Here is a 15,246-nt window from a genome sequence, read left to right as displayed (position 1 = left end):
TCCTGACTGATGAAATCAGAGCCATGGTCTGGTGCAGTGAAATGGCACCGAGCAGCTTTCAGTGTAAGAATTAAAAAACCACCAACAGAAAAGAAAAAATACACTTTTAAAGCAAAGAAAAATATACTTTTAAAAATCAGGACTGCAGTGCTGGTTCTTCTGTTCTCCCTCTTTCAAAAGCCGAAATACTGAAACTTAGTGCCTCACCCTGTAATTTAAGGGACATCAGGGACCAAATGTACTTGAAACGGAAAACTGGCCAGCCAGATGAAATGCTTTAGGTACAAAATGATCGTTCTCCATCGGAACTCTTTAGGGGCAGGGTGTGCTCTATCAGCTAATCGCAAGTCGGTGTTAGAGACTGATTTCGGCTTAGTACAGGGCTGGGGCCCGGGCCGCGCCTCGGCAGCAAACAAAGGGCTGCGCCTGCGAAATGAACTCATCCCCGTTTCTCCTCGACACACAGTAAACGCGGGCCAGCGAGCGCCAGCAGCAGGCACCGAGCACCAGAGAGCACCCGCGCTGAAGCGCCTTAGGGCAAAGGAAGCCTTCCCCTTCCTCCTTCACGGGCTTGTCCGAGGAGCAGCGGGATGAGCCCGGGCCGCCGGGGGAGAGCCTGGGCCGGCAGGCAGGCGGGAAAGCGGCGGGAGAGCACCGGGACAGCGCATTCCCGGCACCGCGCTCCCAGCTCGGCCGCCTGCCGTAAAGCGCGCGGCCCGGCGGAGGGGCGGCGGCGGGGGTGGGGGGGTGGGAGGGCTGACGCAAAGCGCCGCAAAAGGTCGCGCGTCCCCGGTAGCGCTCGCGGCGCGCGCGCGGCTGGCGCGCCGTGCCCGGTCCCGCGGCGCGGATGGCGCGAGGCCGCGCGCTCCCGCGGGCAGCGCGGCCGCGCGCGTAAGGGCCCGCGGGCAGCGCCTCTGCCGCGCCGCCTCTCCCGCGCCATGCTGGCCGCCGCCTGGCTGGCCAGGGGCTCCTGGGGGCTCCTCCGCGGCGCGGCGCGGAGGCGGCCGGGCGGCGGAGCGAGGCCTCTGGGCGGCCGGCCCGGTGCGGCGGCGGCGGTGTGTGGGGGGCGGCGCGGCGGGGGCGTCTCGTGGCTGCCCGCGGGCGCGGGGCCCCCGCGGCTGCTGCGCGCACCCGCCGCCGCCTGGCGCCTCCTCAGCGGCGGGGCCGCCCCGCCCGAGCCCCGCCGGGAGCGCGGCGCCGCGGGGCCCTACGCCGAGCTGGTACGTGAGGGACGGCGGGCGCGGGGCGGGCGGACAGGTGTGGGAAGGCCGGGGCAGGCTCCCCCCGGGGCGGCTCTGGCGGCGACGTGTTGGCCTCTCGAAGGCGAAGTTAATGTTCAGCAGGTGGAGGCCGTGCGCCTTGCGAAAGCAGCGGGCTGCTTCCAAGAACTTTCCAGGCTTTCTGGCTAGCTGAGCGGAAAAAGTATTTGTCGCGATTAAAACTCCTGTTACGTGCCAAGGCGGGGTTGGAGTTCCTGCCCTGAAGTTTTTTCGTTTCTTGCTTTACAGTATGAAAACCCCTGGACCATCCCAAATATCCTGTCCATGGCGAGAATGGGTCTGGCGCCAGTTTTAGGCTATTTGATTGTTGAGGAGAACTTCAACGTTGCGCTCGGTGTGTTTGTCCTGGCCGGCGTGACAGACCTGGTATGTCCGCATCGGTTCGGAAAGGCTTCGGGAACACCGGGCTCGCGGGGACCCCGTGGGCACGCATTGGAACAGACTCCGGTGGAGAATGGAAACGGATAAAACAGATTTGGTGTTAGATGTGTTGCTTGCTAGGAATGCTGTCTTTATCCTTTGTGGTGCTGCAAAGGGAATTTTTGCGGGTGCCTGAAGGGGACTTAATGCTGAGGGAGGAACGGGGAATGTCAGGGCTCCCTGAGCAGCCCCAGGTGGGCATTGGCCACTCAGTGCTTGTGCTCCTGGTGGTCTGTTAAATGGTACAAGTATCAGCTAAGAGGTGTCACATTTTATCCTGGTTAAACTCGCTGTTTTACCCGATGTCATTCATTAAATACTTCTCTAAAGTAACGTACCTGAGCTATTTTGCTTCATATTCTTCTAACAGAGAGCTATTGAATTTTGGTTTTCCTAGTTGGACGGATTTATTGCACGCAACTGGGCTAATCAGAAATCAGCACTGGGAAGTGCTCTCGATCCCCTGGCGGATAAAATCCTCATCAGCGTGCTCTACGTGAGCTTAACTTGTGCAAATCTTATCCCAGGTGAGGAAATGGCAGCTGTGTGCTCTAGATGCGGTAAGGAAGCTCAGTTGATGTGTAGCAACATTTCTTGTGTTTCTAGAAGGAAAACTCCGTATCTCTTGGAACTCTTGCTTTGCCAGCTGCTCTCTGCTCCCATTAAACACTTCCAAAGGGACCCCACAGGAAGCAAGTGCTGCCACATACAAAAGCAACTAGCATGTACTGCCATTTTTAAGTGCTCTTTCTTTAAAGCGATGGGAGTTAGTAGCCCTATAAAGTTGTTTTTCATGGACTGGATTGTTTTAAGACTTCAGCTTAAACCCTTTCAGGAGTTGTGTTAAACATCCTCAGCAACGCATAGAACTCGTTCAGGGGAATTTGGGAGTGGTTGTTTTCGTCCTGCTTCCAGTTTTCTGTTTTTTTGGTTGTGTTTTCCCTTCAGTCATGGGCACAGTTTTTCACTGGCTGGTGTTGGCTTGGTCTTGCAGTTCCCCTGACTTCCATGATAATCCTGCGGGATGCGGCGCTCATTGCTGCCGTTTTTTACGTGCGATACAAAACTCTTTCTCCACCGGTGAGTGCACAGCATTAAAGACCTGTAATCATAACAAAAAAATAGATTAATAAGCTTAATTAATAGCAAAGTTGTGACCAAGAGATTTGTCATCTTGAGACTTGACGGCTGCAAGGTGTAATGCTTGTTCTTCTGCCAAGCAGATTTCTGAGCAGAGCAGTGTTTTAATAAAATATGGTTTGTAAAGATAAGTCAGAGCTGCTCATAACTTTTTTCCTGTGTGTGATGTGTAATAATAAATCTTAAAAAAGAGCAGTGTAATTCTTCATTTGCCTTTTCTTTATCATGTGAACAGGGATATCAGATTGAATGTACAAGGGCTGCATGTTTTTTTTCCTCTTTTCTCCCCCAACAGAGAACACTGAGTAGGTATTTTAACCCCTGTTATGCTACTGCACAATTAAAACCAACATTCATCAGCAAGGTAAGAGCAATAACTCGTTACAAAAGATAACTCCGGGTGCTTGAGGAATTGTGTGCTTTGGAGGGTGGGGATAATTTACCACTAATGCTGAGTACAATTTCAAAATTGTGCCAACTGTACATAGATCCTGAAATGTTTTCAACTATACTCTGTCAGAGCACGTGCTAATTTTGAGAGAGTAAGATGCTTTATTTTAAGGAGGTTTCTAAATACATTTTCTTTATGTAGACTAATCCTTAAAGCAGTTATAAAAGTGTATGTTGGTGTTTCTTGCACTGTACTTCCTCATGTTGCTCACAGTTCTTGTTTTGCTTTTCTCAGATGAACACAGCCGTTCAGCTGATTTTGGTGGCAGCTTCTTTAGCAGCACCTGTTTTCAATTATGTGGACAGCATATATCTGCAGACATTATGGTAACTAAGGTCTTACTTTTTTTTTTTTCCCCAGATAATTTAATGTGCTCCTAAAGAAACTGATAATCGAGAAAAAAAACTGTGCCCAGAAGATGCAAAAAGCCCATATGCCTGAATTTTTACACCTTTCCTCTTAAATGACACCAGAACTAGATATTTATTGGTACTTAATGAAACTAGTTAAGATCCAGGAATTACAGCTTAGAAACAAGTCTTTGGGGTAGGCAGGCAAAACATAAGTTCAGATCGGTGGAGAAAATAAGAGCAGGGAGAAAGGCTGCATGGATTCCTCATTTATTCATGCCAAAAGTGTCCTTGAAAAAGCAACCTTGGGGTCAGTAATAACATCCATTCTTATTTTTGCTTTATGCTGCTGTCTCGAAATCCAGGTTTCTGCAGCCTCTTTGAAAAGCACATGGGGAAATGGTGATTCCTGCTAGACTTTAGGAAGGAAGGGGAGGGATGGAATAAGAGCAGGCATAAAGGAGCTTCACTCCTTAAGAAATGCTGTTCCTTCTGCTGTCACTGGAGAGCTGAACTGAGTCTGAACTGCAGCTGTTATGAGTGCAGTTATTTTTCCTTGGCTATTTGGCAAGAGTTCAGAACAAAGAGTTCTGAATGGCAGATGTCAGAATTACTTGGTAACTTAGTTTAAAGTAGTGCAAAATCCAGTGTTACTTGTCTTCTAGGGAAATAAAAAAACCAAGCAAACCAAAGAAACCAAAACCACCAACCCCAAACCAAGAAGCATTTAAGGAACTATGAATGAACCTTGATCTTAACACTCTGTGGTTTTTTTATCCTGGTGGTAAGACAAAATCTAGAGTTGCCTCTGGGTGTAATTTGCCAGGGTGTTCTGTGGATACTCTCAGAAACTCCCTGGCAGAGTGCTCAGGGAGCTCAGAGGGGCAGGCAGGGCTGTAGCAGTGACTCCTCAGCCTTTCAGACAGAGGAGCACTGCTCATTTAGGGATATCTGTGGTCTGGGGGGAACAAAAGAGGCTGAGGCAGGAACTTGTTCTTTAGCTTTGGGACTTGGTGAAAATGGTAAGTTTGAGTCCTGACTGGTTTGAATGCTCCCTGCTCATGCTACCAAGGAATTGTTTCTCACATCTGTCAGTTCTCAAGCTGGTAAAAGTTATGTAGACTGCAAATGCTGAATCTTTTATTTTCCCTTCCCTAAAGCAAGTGCTGGTGTGGTGATAATGTGTCCTGGTATGCAGTTACACTGAAGAATGCTGCTTACCACTGCATGGCAGAGCCTTTGTTTATCTAATCCTCCCCATAGCACTGAATTTCAGCTTATAAACTGTAAGCTGCATTTTTGTGGAGCACAGTTCCTGACTGTGTAGTTAAAAACAGATGCTAAACAAAAAAAAAAAAAAAGGCACTTTTTCTATTGTCCGTTGAGCCACATGACTTAGAGGAACTCTTTTCCCCAAAGGTGCATCACAGCTTTCACAACGGTGACGTCTGCCTACAGCTATTACCACTATGGCAGGAAAACTGTCCAGGTGATCAAGAACAAGTGAAGGGGTCCAGGTGATAAAATTGAAGTGTTCCTGGAAAGGCAGGAAGGTGCTGTGCCCCTAGAGGTGGTGGTATTGCAGCTGAGTTTTGGATCAAAGCACTCTTTGTTTTTCTGCTTAAACCATGGCATCACAATGAAGTGAAAATTGAACATGTACTGTGTATATATGTAGAGACAGACTTTTTGATGTATTTTTAATTTCTTAAAAAATGAGGTTGTTTACAAAAACAAATAAATAATTCTTAAAAACACGGGTTACTTGCTGCTGCCATGTGCATTCTGAGTAATTCTATGCTGGTTTTGAAGTCAAGACACACACTTGGCACCAGATTTCTTTTGCCATATTCATGCAAGGCACTGAGTACGCTGGTATCTGAGAAGAAAAGGCAATTACAGGAACAAGTCTGTGCCTCAGCCCAAGTCAGTAAACCAGCACTGCTCATTAGGACTTAATGACTCACCTCAGGCTGCAGCAGAAGAAAGCATGTCAGCGAGGGACAGTGTCTTCAGAAATTCAAAGCAGAGAGAAATTTTCCTTTATATTCCATGGGTGATACTGATAAGCCATGAAGAGCTCCTGCCCTGCTCCCTTTGGTTTTTAAAGATGAGCAGTGATGAACTGTACTCGGGGTTTTTGAGAAAGGTCCATGCTGCTGTGAGGAGTCTGTACCCAAACGGAGTTAAGGTTCTCATCCTATATGTTCATTTCTAGGGACTGAAAGAAATCCTGTAATCTCCAGGTGCTTTAAAGCTTCTAAAGATGTTGTTTAATCCAAATAACAATGGCTGAAGAGGACATTTAAAATACTGTCTAAATGAATGGGGATGGTGGAAGAAACTTTTAGATGTGTTTGCTGTTATTTCTTCCTGTACTTCCAGCTTCAAGATGTGCTCTGTGCTCCCCCTCATGCAAGGACAACTTGTTCTCTGCCTACAAAACCGAGGAAAGAACAAGGCAGAACAGGTCAAGTTGATCATAAGCTCATATTTTCTCTTTGTGGGCAACATGATTTTTCTTTTATGTCATAAAAAAAAAAAAAGTGCAATTATGAAGGGTTTCAATGACTGAAATCAGGAGGTAAATAATACCACTGTTGTATTAGCAGAGAAAACTTTCTGTAGGGGAGCACAACAATCTCTTTTGTGACTGTGTTTGTATATACAAAGCACTTGAATGCTTTCTTTATATCGAAACTTGTATAAAATGGTGCACAGAGAAAACACTTGCTCTTCATTAGTACCTTTGTTTTAACTGTCTTTAATAGCCAACCCTGCACCTTTCAGCAAAGGATAGAGGACAAAACGTGTGGACGTTTCCTTAAACTACATGAGCAGTGGAGTATTTTCCGTGACAGGGCCAGTTCAAGGAGCGGAGGTTCATTGTACCCAGCTGCTGCTGTTGGCTTCTGGTTCATGTGCTTGGCGTTTGCTTGGGGAGCGTTTCTGGCCCCGCGCGGCCGCCGTACCGCGGACCCGCCCTGCCCGCGATGGCGGCCCCCGAGCCGCCGCCGCCGCCGCCCGAGGGCTCCAGGCCGCTGAGCGCGCTGCTGAGCGGCATCGCCCAGGCCGCCTTCCACGGCACCGCCGGCATCACCGAGGAGCTGCTGCGCGCCCAGCTCTACCCCGAGGCGCCGCCGGAGGAGTTCCGCGCTCTGCGCGCCAAGATGGGCGGCCTCCTGCAGGTACCGGCGGCGCGGGCCCGGGCCGCTGCGGGGGGAAGGCGCCGCTCTGGGCGAAGCCGCTCCGTCGGGTGCTCGGCATCCCACCCCTCCGGGGGGCTCTGGGTGCAGGGCCCAGAGTGCTGTGCCCTGCCCAGCCCAGCCCGCGGTGACACCTGCGGCTCCATCCCCGAGCGGGCACAGCCGGGACAGGAGCCGAGGGAACGGCCTGAAGCTGTGTCAGGGGAGGGTTGGTTGGATATCAGCAAAAGGTTCTTCACCCGGAGCGGGGGTTGGGCACAGCAGCAGCCTGGCAGAGCTCCAGGAGCGCCTGGGCAGTGCTCTCCAGCACAGGCTGTGTCTGCTGGGGACGGGACGGGGCTGGGCAGCGGCGGGAGCCGCGGTGCCGGGCAGTGCCGGGCAGCGGCGGGAGCCGCGGGGCCGGGCAGCGCCGGGAGCCGCGGTGCCGGGCAGCGCCGGGAGCCGCGGTGCCGGGCAGCGCCGGGCAGCGCCGGGAGCCGCGGTGCCGGGCAGTGCCGGGCAGCGCCGGGAGCCGCGGTGCCGGGCAGCGCCGGGCAGCGCCGGGAGCCGCGGTGCCGGGCAGCGCCGGGCAGCGCCGGGAGCCGCGGTGCCTGGCCCCGCAGAGCTCCGCTCCCTGTGCGAGCCCGCGCCTCGGCTCTGGGCCGCCCCTCGGGCCCCGCGCTGGGCACGGCAGGGGCGGCACTTCGGGGGTCTGCGCTCGTGGAAGCACGAACCGTTCCTTTGTGCGAACAGCTGCACCGCCAGCCATGAGGCAAGCCGGTTTGCTTAGGCAACACGTTTTACTTTCTGTGCAAGAGAGAAGATGTTTTTCCCCGTAATATGGAGCCTTTTGGTCTCCGTTCAAAGTGAAGGGCGTTGTGTGGTTCCCGAGAGCTGCGTGAGGCTCAGGGAGCCTCCAGGTGCTAAATCCTTGGATGGCCACCGCCACCTTGTGGGTAAATGCACGCTTGGATTGGCCAGCTTTATAAAAGTGCTCTAGTTTTAAATAGATCTGAGAGATTTGGAATTCGATGAGGATGATGTCTCTCGCTTTCTGCCTTTGTGAAGGTTCTGTTGTTTATTTAATGGTCGGATTCACGTGGTGCCCCGAGAAGCCTGCAGTGGAAGCTGAATCCTAAACACTGATGCCTTTAGGGCGCTCTGCTTTTGTCTGAGGGCTTTTTTCTGGTGGGTAACTAAAAGGAAGTGACACCTGAGTTCTGTGGATCCTTATAGGATCTGTGCTCTAGAGCATCCTAAAAGAACCCCTTGGCCTTCTGGTCGCTCTGAGGGTCCTCTTTCCTTCCCACCTGCCAACTTTGGGGAAGAAGGTTGATATTAGGACTCTGCTCTGGAAGTAGGGAGGCTTAACCTTATCTTCCTCTTTTAGTGTCTCCCTGACTTGAAACCTGGAGGGGTTTTGTGTCACAGTGTATTTGCTGATAGCAGCAAACTTCAAAAGGGATCCTCTGTGCTTACAACATCTTGGTGTTTGGATGCACTCTTGGGTGCTGGTGTCTCCTCAGCACCCGAGGAAGCAAAACTTACTGCAAGATCTGCCTTTTCCCTTCCTTGTCAATTGCCTTGTGAATTTCTGAGCATATTTATTCCAGTTTTGCTGCTAAATGGATTGTAAAAAATCTGCATGATTAAATTTACAGAAGCTGGAGGAAAAACATGTCTTTGTTACATTTTGTGGTTTTATTTTTTCCTTCCTCCTCTGGGTGGTGGAGGAAGGGGAGCAAACAGCAGGATGACAACAGAAAGTCTAGAAGCAAAGAGATTTATTTCCCCTGTGACTTAATTGGTGTAGTAGTTGGTGACTTCTAAGCAGTAAACATGGGTCTGGACCATAAATCAACTTCTTGCTTTCACTGGATCTGAGCTTAAACAAGATTTCCCAGTACCTTTCTGCATTCCACCCGTGCAAAGCATGGGGATGAATAAAAAGTCTTACTGTAGCAATGAAATATTGAAATTTTTCTCCCCCTGGATTATACAGACAGTAGTGCTGAGTTTATGTTTATAAAATATGTAATTATGGTCTACTTCTTCCACCTGCTTCCTTTGCTGCCCATCCCTCTGCTGAATATGCAGGGATCAGCTGACCTCTTTTCTAAAATGCCACATTTATTTTGTAATGAAATCATGTTTCTTCATTAAATTTACTTTAAAAAAAAATCTGATTTCTTGTGTGGAATATCCTGGAAGGCAGGACAAAACCCTAGGAAGGCTGGCCCTGGAGAACCATACAATTCCAATATTGTACTGTTAATTTTGCCCTCTGCCTTCATCCTTCCCAGCCTCCTGTCCCTTAAGGCTGCAAATCATTGAGAAACTGGGGGAGAGCAGCTTTTGTGAATTCTCACCCCCAGCTTTTTTGGGTTTTTCAAAGGTTATTTCATCCTGCTTAAAGCACTACATTTGTCTGCTTCTTACATAAGTTTAATTTACAGTATTAGTCCACCGGTCATAGCTCCTTTCCACGTGGAGTAATCCCGCTGTTTTCCTTTTGGTGGCAGTAACCTCTTGCATTTATTGAAAGGGATCCTTTGCTGCTGGGTTTCAAGTGTCCTCCTTCACTCTTCTGCTTCGGAACAAACTTTACGTAGGCTAAATAATAATAAAAATTTCAGCGTGAGGAGTAGAACTATTTTAGTGTATTTGATTTAGAAGTTGTTTTGTTTGGGTGTTTTTTTTTTTTGTTTGTTTTTTTTCAAAAGTACTGAGGAAGTTACCATCTGTAATAAATATCCTGGTATGTAAATGGTATATAGATAATGTAATGTAATATAATATAATTATATAATATAATATATAATATATATAATATTATATAATATAATATATATTATACAATATAATAATGGTATATAGACTATATAAATACTATAACATATTACAGTATTATATATATATTATTATATATTCTATATTGTTAAATATATTTCTATTTCTAAATAATATTATATCAGTAATAAGAAGAGTTTGATATCCAGCATATAAAATGTGTTGTCCCTTAAGTTTGTCACCCTCCTGCTAGGGACTGCAGCCCTTTCCCTATGAAGTTGCTGTTGTGACCTCGAGAGGGTTTTCCAAGCCATTTTTACCCCTGTTTGAGAAGGAAAAGGCAACTCGATCTTCATAACAGGGACCTGCCCTTATGGGAAAAGTCACAGCAGAAAAACACTTGGAAGGTTCCCTCAGCTGTGGAGGATTTTAAAGGCCTCTGCTTCTTCAGCAAGGATTTCTGCTAACAGAAACAAGTTCTGCTAACAATTTCTGCTGCTAACTGGTGGAAAAGAAATGACTTCTTGCATTTTTTAATAAGGGAAAAGAGTTGCTGGTCTTCCCTCTCCTCAGATACCTTGTGATTCCTCAAATGTGTGGGCTGGGTCATGAACTCTGGAGCGCTTTGCAGTTGTCCAAACTTCTGGCAGGCTGAGATGGAGAGCAGCTTCAATCTGAGATAAAATAATTTTGGAAGAGCTAATAGGGAAGAGTGCTTGCTTTCTGCCACTTAGATTTGCAGTTGTGCCTGCATCTGCTAACTAAAAAGAAAATCTTTTAAGCAAACTCATTCTTCTTGATTCAGGGAAAAGGAAACAAGTACTTGTCCCCTATTTTCTACCCAAAAATGTGTCCCATGTAGTGTTACACTTTTCACTCCAGTGAATGGCTGGGCTTATAATGCATAATTCTACTTGTTTTTGGGCTAGGTGAAAATGTATTAATAACTTTGCACAGAATTTTGTGAGGGAGGGAATGTCTATATGTTATAATAGGACATGCATGAGAAAATTATTATGATCTGAATTAATGTTTGCCTGGAACAACTAAATAAAAATCCTAGCCTTTTTTTTTTTTTTTTTAATTTAGCAAATCTGAGCACAGCTCAGTTGCCAGCTCACCAGTGCCTGGTGTTGCAGCATACATTTTCTTGTATGAACTCTAATCCCACAGTTATTACTTCTTTTTTCCCCCTTTTTCAGCATTGTCTTAGGAGGGTAGAAAATGTAACATTTACTGGAATTGCAGTGATGAAAATGTGCACGGGATTATCCCAGAGCACTCCTGCAGCTTTTCATGGAGGTTATTTTAGCTTTTAGGCTGGTGTACGTGTGGTCACTTCGCAAGGGAGCTGGCACAGCTGGCAGGTCACATAAAGTGGAGGGATACAATACTTGAAAGCAATGAAGTGGAGAGGAAGGTTGGGTGCAGAACAGGTTGAAGAACATTGCCAGGAGTGATAAGATCAGTTGCTTAGGTATGTCAGCTAGAAAGAACAGTGTGCCTGCATCATTAGGGATTTTTTTTTTCATGACTTTTTCGTGAATTCTCAAGTTGCAAAAGTTGGAGAAAAGTGTTGTTAGAGCCTCTGACATTTGCGGTGTTGTTTTCAGTGGTACTGTGATTCCTGAGGAGATGTGTAGGAGGTGGTGGTATTGCTGGTGGCTGTGGGATTTGGAGGTGATGCTGCTCTGTACCACGAGCATTGTTTTAAACAGCAGGGTGTGAACAAGGAGCCTGTGCATTACAAACCTCAACTACATCTGCAAATCCTCCAGGCAGACCAACAGAAGGGCTTCCACCCTTTGGACATTGTCCATTTAATGAGTGGTATTTTCTGTGAGAGGCTCGTTTATCTGGGATTGTGAAGTGCTGATATTCTGTGACTGTGCCACCTCAGTGAAAATGGCTCACCTGAAGTTTAATGGTTTAATGGTTTACCTGACCTTTTGCAGTGCTTTTTTTTTTTTTTTTTTTTTTTTTTAAGCTTAGCTACGGAAAAGTGGTAAATTAAAGAAACGTCATCAGATCTGCATCACTGATGTATAACAGGTGTGGTAGACTCGGTATTGCCCAAACAAGAATCAGATCTCTCTCTGTCTCTCTCCCTCCCCTAATTAGGGTGTTGATTACATCTCTGCAAGCAGAGATCTGGTTGCCTTGCCCCAGTTGTGGAGGTTGGTGCTACCTGTGTGTTTCTAGAGCAGGCAGGTCAGTACTGGCTCTTCTGTCTAATGCCTCTGCACTACCTCTGAGTTTTAGAATGCCCTACTGCATTTTAAATCTGCTAATTGCCAATTAATGGACTTCCAGAACAGCATGCTGCTGAGAAAGGTGGATTCCCTGGTGGTGGCAGTGCTTCATGTCCTGCTGATTCCCACATTCCCACCCAAAGGTATGGTTTAGTTTGTTGCAAGTACGTAGCCTTTTCATCATTAATGGCACCATTTCTCACAAAAAACCCCAAACCCTACAGGTGTGATTACATAATTACACACAGATATGTGTGTGTTTGTGAGCAACATATTCTGTGTATGTAGAGGGGTGTGTGCACACAAACACTCCCATGCACAGAAAGGGAAATATATTGGTTGTGCTGAAATTCATTATTCCAACCTGATCCCCATGGTGTTTCTCTTGACCTGAACAAGAGTCTACTCTGATTGAGGAACAGGGAGTCAGATGTTGCCTTTGAAGATCATTATTCCAAATCAAATGCTTTTACTATGCTTAATTAGTATTCATCAAACACATGCTGTATGGAATATATTTGAAAAGGGAGAAGGACTCCCTTAGGCTTCACATGTAGTTTCATGCCTTTATTTCAGTACCAGTAAGGCTCCATTCCCCAAAGGGTGTGGGAAATGCTGAAGAGAGTAATGAAGCTCAGTGCTATCATCTCACAGCACTGGTGATTTTTCTGGACTATTCTGAGTTGTCTTTCTTCTTTTAAATGTGGGACTCTGAAAAGAGGAGAACTTGAGCTGTCTCGTCTTCAATTTGATTCATAAAGAAAGAGTAAAAGGAAAGGCTCAATGCTGAAATTTTGTTCTTTATTGTATAATACTCTAAAAATGGTGTCTCCTACAACTGGTGTTAAGGAAGATTAGTTCTTGCTTACTCCAGGAGCCAACTGGTGGTGTCAAGGAAGTAAAAATATTCATTTCAACCTTAGTGGTCTCATGTGAATGTGCCACAGCTGAGCAGATAATAGACCTTTCTTGCTTGTTTTCTTTCTTCAGAGTGGTTAACACATTGAACAGAACTCTGTCAAAGATGCAGGAGCTGTGGTATGCGCTTCAGCCAGTGAAGTTCACACCTAGTGTATGAAAAGGAAATTTGGATGACACATCTCACTCTTTTTACAAGCTGAACATCTGAATTTTTTAATTCCTTGTAACACTTAGCTACAATCTTGGCATGATGTAATTTAGATTTTTGACTGTGCTGGTGCGTAGCAACTGGGTGCAGTATATCCAAAAACTTATTAAAAAGAAAAAAATGCAGACCAGACTGAAAATTTTGTATGGTATGGCTAGAATCTGCTTGTATGGCTAGAATTATTGCAGTTTGAAGCTTGTGCTCTGGATTTCTTCCAGTCTGGTGACCAAATATGATGGAGCCTGCCTTCTTCAACATTTTGATGACATTTCTTTTTTCAATAGTATATTTAATTAAAAAAAAAGAAAAAGGGAAAGCTTTAGTTGCACAAAGTACCAGGCACTGCAAATGTTACATGAAGTCCTTTTTCATTTATATTTTAGTCCTAAAACCCAATGGACAGAAGTTATCAAGTGAGAACATCTGACAGCTTGAGCTGCTGAGTGGCTCCTCTGTATTTCCCCAAGAGCCTCCTTGGGCAGTCAGGATTAGCTGCAGCATCCTGGGAGGGCTCCAAGATATCCCTGGGGGATGATTTATTTTATAACAAGATGAATTGAGTGACTTTATTTAAAGGCAGGGCCTAAAATACCTAGGTTTTGATTTTATAATTGTCATTATAAATGTATGTTTTACACTATGAGTTTTAAGGATAGGATTTAATTTATGGAGTAAGTAAGATTGAGTGGAACATTGATGGCCTCCACTGAGAAGGATTAAAAGTTTATTATTGGGAAAACCAAACTGGCTTGGTTGGTTTGTGGGCTTTGGTTGGTTGGTTTCTTTTGTGTGGTTGTTTTGGTTTGGTTTGGTTTGTTTTGGCAGTTTGTTTGTTTTGAGAGGAAGGTATTTTTGGTTTTTATTCTCAATACCTGAAGCTTAAGCACAGTAGTTTTCCATAATTTTTTACCATTGTATTGACCAGTCATAAACAAGGAAACCAAACTTTCCTTTACTTATTTTAGCCACCCAACTATTTAAAAATTGGACTGTTGGAGCCAAGTAAGTTGGACTTGCCTTTTGCTTTGTTTGCAGTGCACGAGCACCTGGTTCTGATTGATAGCCAAGATCTAATTCAGAGTATTCTGTCTTTTATAAAGTTGGTAGTTTTAGAATTGTATAGCAAGCCTGGGACGCCCTCCTCATTCTCAGTTCCCAGTGGAGTTCAGTACCTGTTCATCTGCTGTGCCTGAGGACTGCAAGTTTAATTTTTAAAGGTGGCAGTGATCTTGGAATGCATTTTTTTATCCTTCTAATTCTTTGGCATATTCTATATTTACCTCTTTACAATGCTGGTTTATATGTGATTTCATGTAAGCAAAAATAGACTGCAACAATCTCATCAAAACAAGACATAAAATATACTGTTGAGAGAAAATGTGAAATAACAGCCAACTTGTCCAGTTTTTAGCCTTAAGTGCTTTTCTGACTATTTTTAAAATATTTTTGTCATTGTGTCATGTCATTGTCCATATGTTAATACATTTCTGAAAGCATGTTTTTTCACATCTCTCTCTCTTCCCTAACAGTAAAAAGTGGCAATACAAATATAGTTTGAGCAAATTCTGTGGGTTTTTTTCCAAATAAGGTTAGTTTTTTTTCTGGTTGAGATGTTTTGGGATCTCTGCCAAAAGATTTCTACCTCAGCTTGGTGGGTAGTTTTTCCTTTCCTTTCTTTGCAGTCTCTCTGAACTGTGATGCCAGGATTATGAAATATGTTTTGAAGATACACGCAGACACTGCAGTAGTATCTGTGTGAAAGGCAAGTAATCAACAGACATTTTTACTCCTTGTCTGACATTTACACACGGCTTTGTTGTCTCTCTTCAGACTGTCACATCAGATGTGCTGTTCTCTCAGACTCTTTTTGCCATTTCTGGTTCAAGAGTAGTTTTTATTCTCTTCTGACAAGCTGTTTGTATAAGTACCTTTTAGTTTTACACAGTCACACATGGCAGAGATATTTTGTGTATTTGGATTAGTTGTGATTCCTTTTTTATTTTTTCATTTAGCTCAAATTTTTAACATTTTTGAAGTGAGAAAAATGCGTGTAACTCCCTTTTTCTGTCAAAGAAAAAATGGTACATTTATGATTAGCATTTGCTTGGCAAGGAACGTGGGTTTGTTCATTTTATGGCATGTCAGGAAATCTGTAAAAAGCCTCATAATGAACAGAAAGCTCTAATGAAGTTGTCCAGTTCATGTGGACAAATGGCAGGGAGTTTACTGAATGTGAGTAGCCTTCAATT

At 45.4% G+C, this 15,246-nt stretch overlaps 2 protein-coding genes across 5 annotated transcripts in view; both read left to right on the top strand.

Moving 5' to 3' along the window:
- Positions 1-937: 937 nt before the first annotated feature.
- CRLS1 (cardiolipin synthase 1) lies at positions 938-5,398 on the top strand. Its single transcript, XM_068186450.1, has 7 exons — positions 938-1,220; positions 1,509-1,646; positions 2,098-2,227; positions 2,695-2,780; positions 3,136-3,204; positions 3,526-3,617; positions 5,061-5,398. The coding sequence occupies exons 1-7, from the start codon at positions 939-941 to the stop codon at positions 5,146-5,148; spliced, it is 885 nt and encodes a 294-aa protein (XP_068042551.1). The 5' UTR covers position 938; the 3' UTR covers positions 5,149-5,398.
- Positions 5,399-6,610: 1,212 nt separating this feature from the next.
- The window catches only part of COMMD1 (copper metabolism domain containing 1), a 62,420-nt gene continuing 53,784 nt past the window's right edge, over positions 6,611-15,246 (top strand). For 2 of the 4 annotated variants that reach the window (XR_010997897.1, XR_010997896.1), the window contains exon 1: positions 6,611-6,829. Coding sequence is in view for 1 of the 4 variants with exons in the window: in XM_068186451.1 (XP_068042552.1) it covers positions 6,635-6,829 (195 nt within the window). In the remaining 3 variants the exon portion in view is untranslated. Of the gene's footprint in view, positions 6,830-14,827; positions 14,918-15,246 lie in introns of all 4 variants that reach the window. The other 2 variants (XM_068186452.1, XM_068186451.1) reach the window with 2 other exon arrangements.

This window comes from Anomalospiza imberbis, chromosome 3, assembly GCF_031753505.1.
Source record: "Anomalospiza imberbis isolate Cuckoo-Finch-1a 21T00152 chromosome 3, ASM3175350v1, whole genome shotgun sequence".
In the NCBI taxonomy this organism is placed as follows: Eukaryota; Metazoa; Chordata; class Aves; order Passeriformes; family Viduidae; genus Anomalospiza; species Anomalospiza imberbis.
Note: the sequence above shows the minus strand (reverse complement) of the source record. Positions and strands in the feature narration are given on the sequence as shown.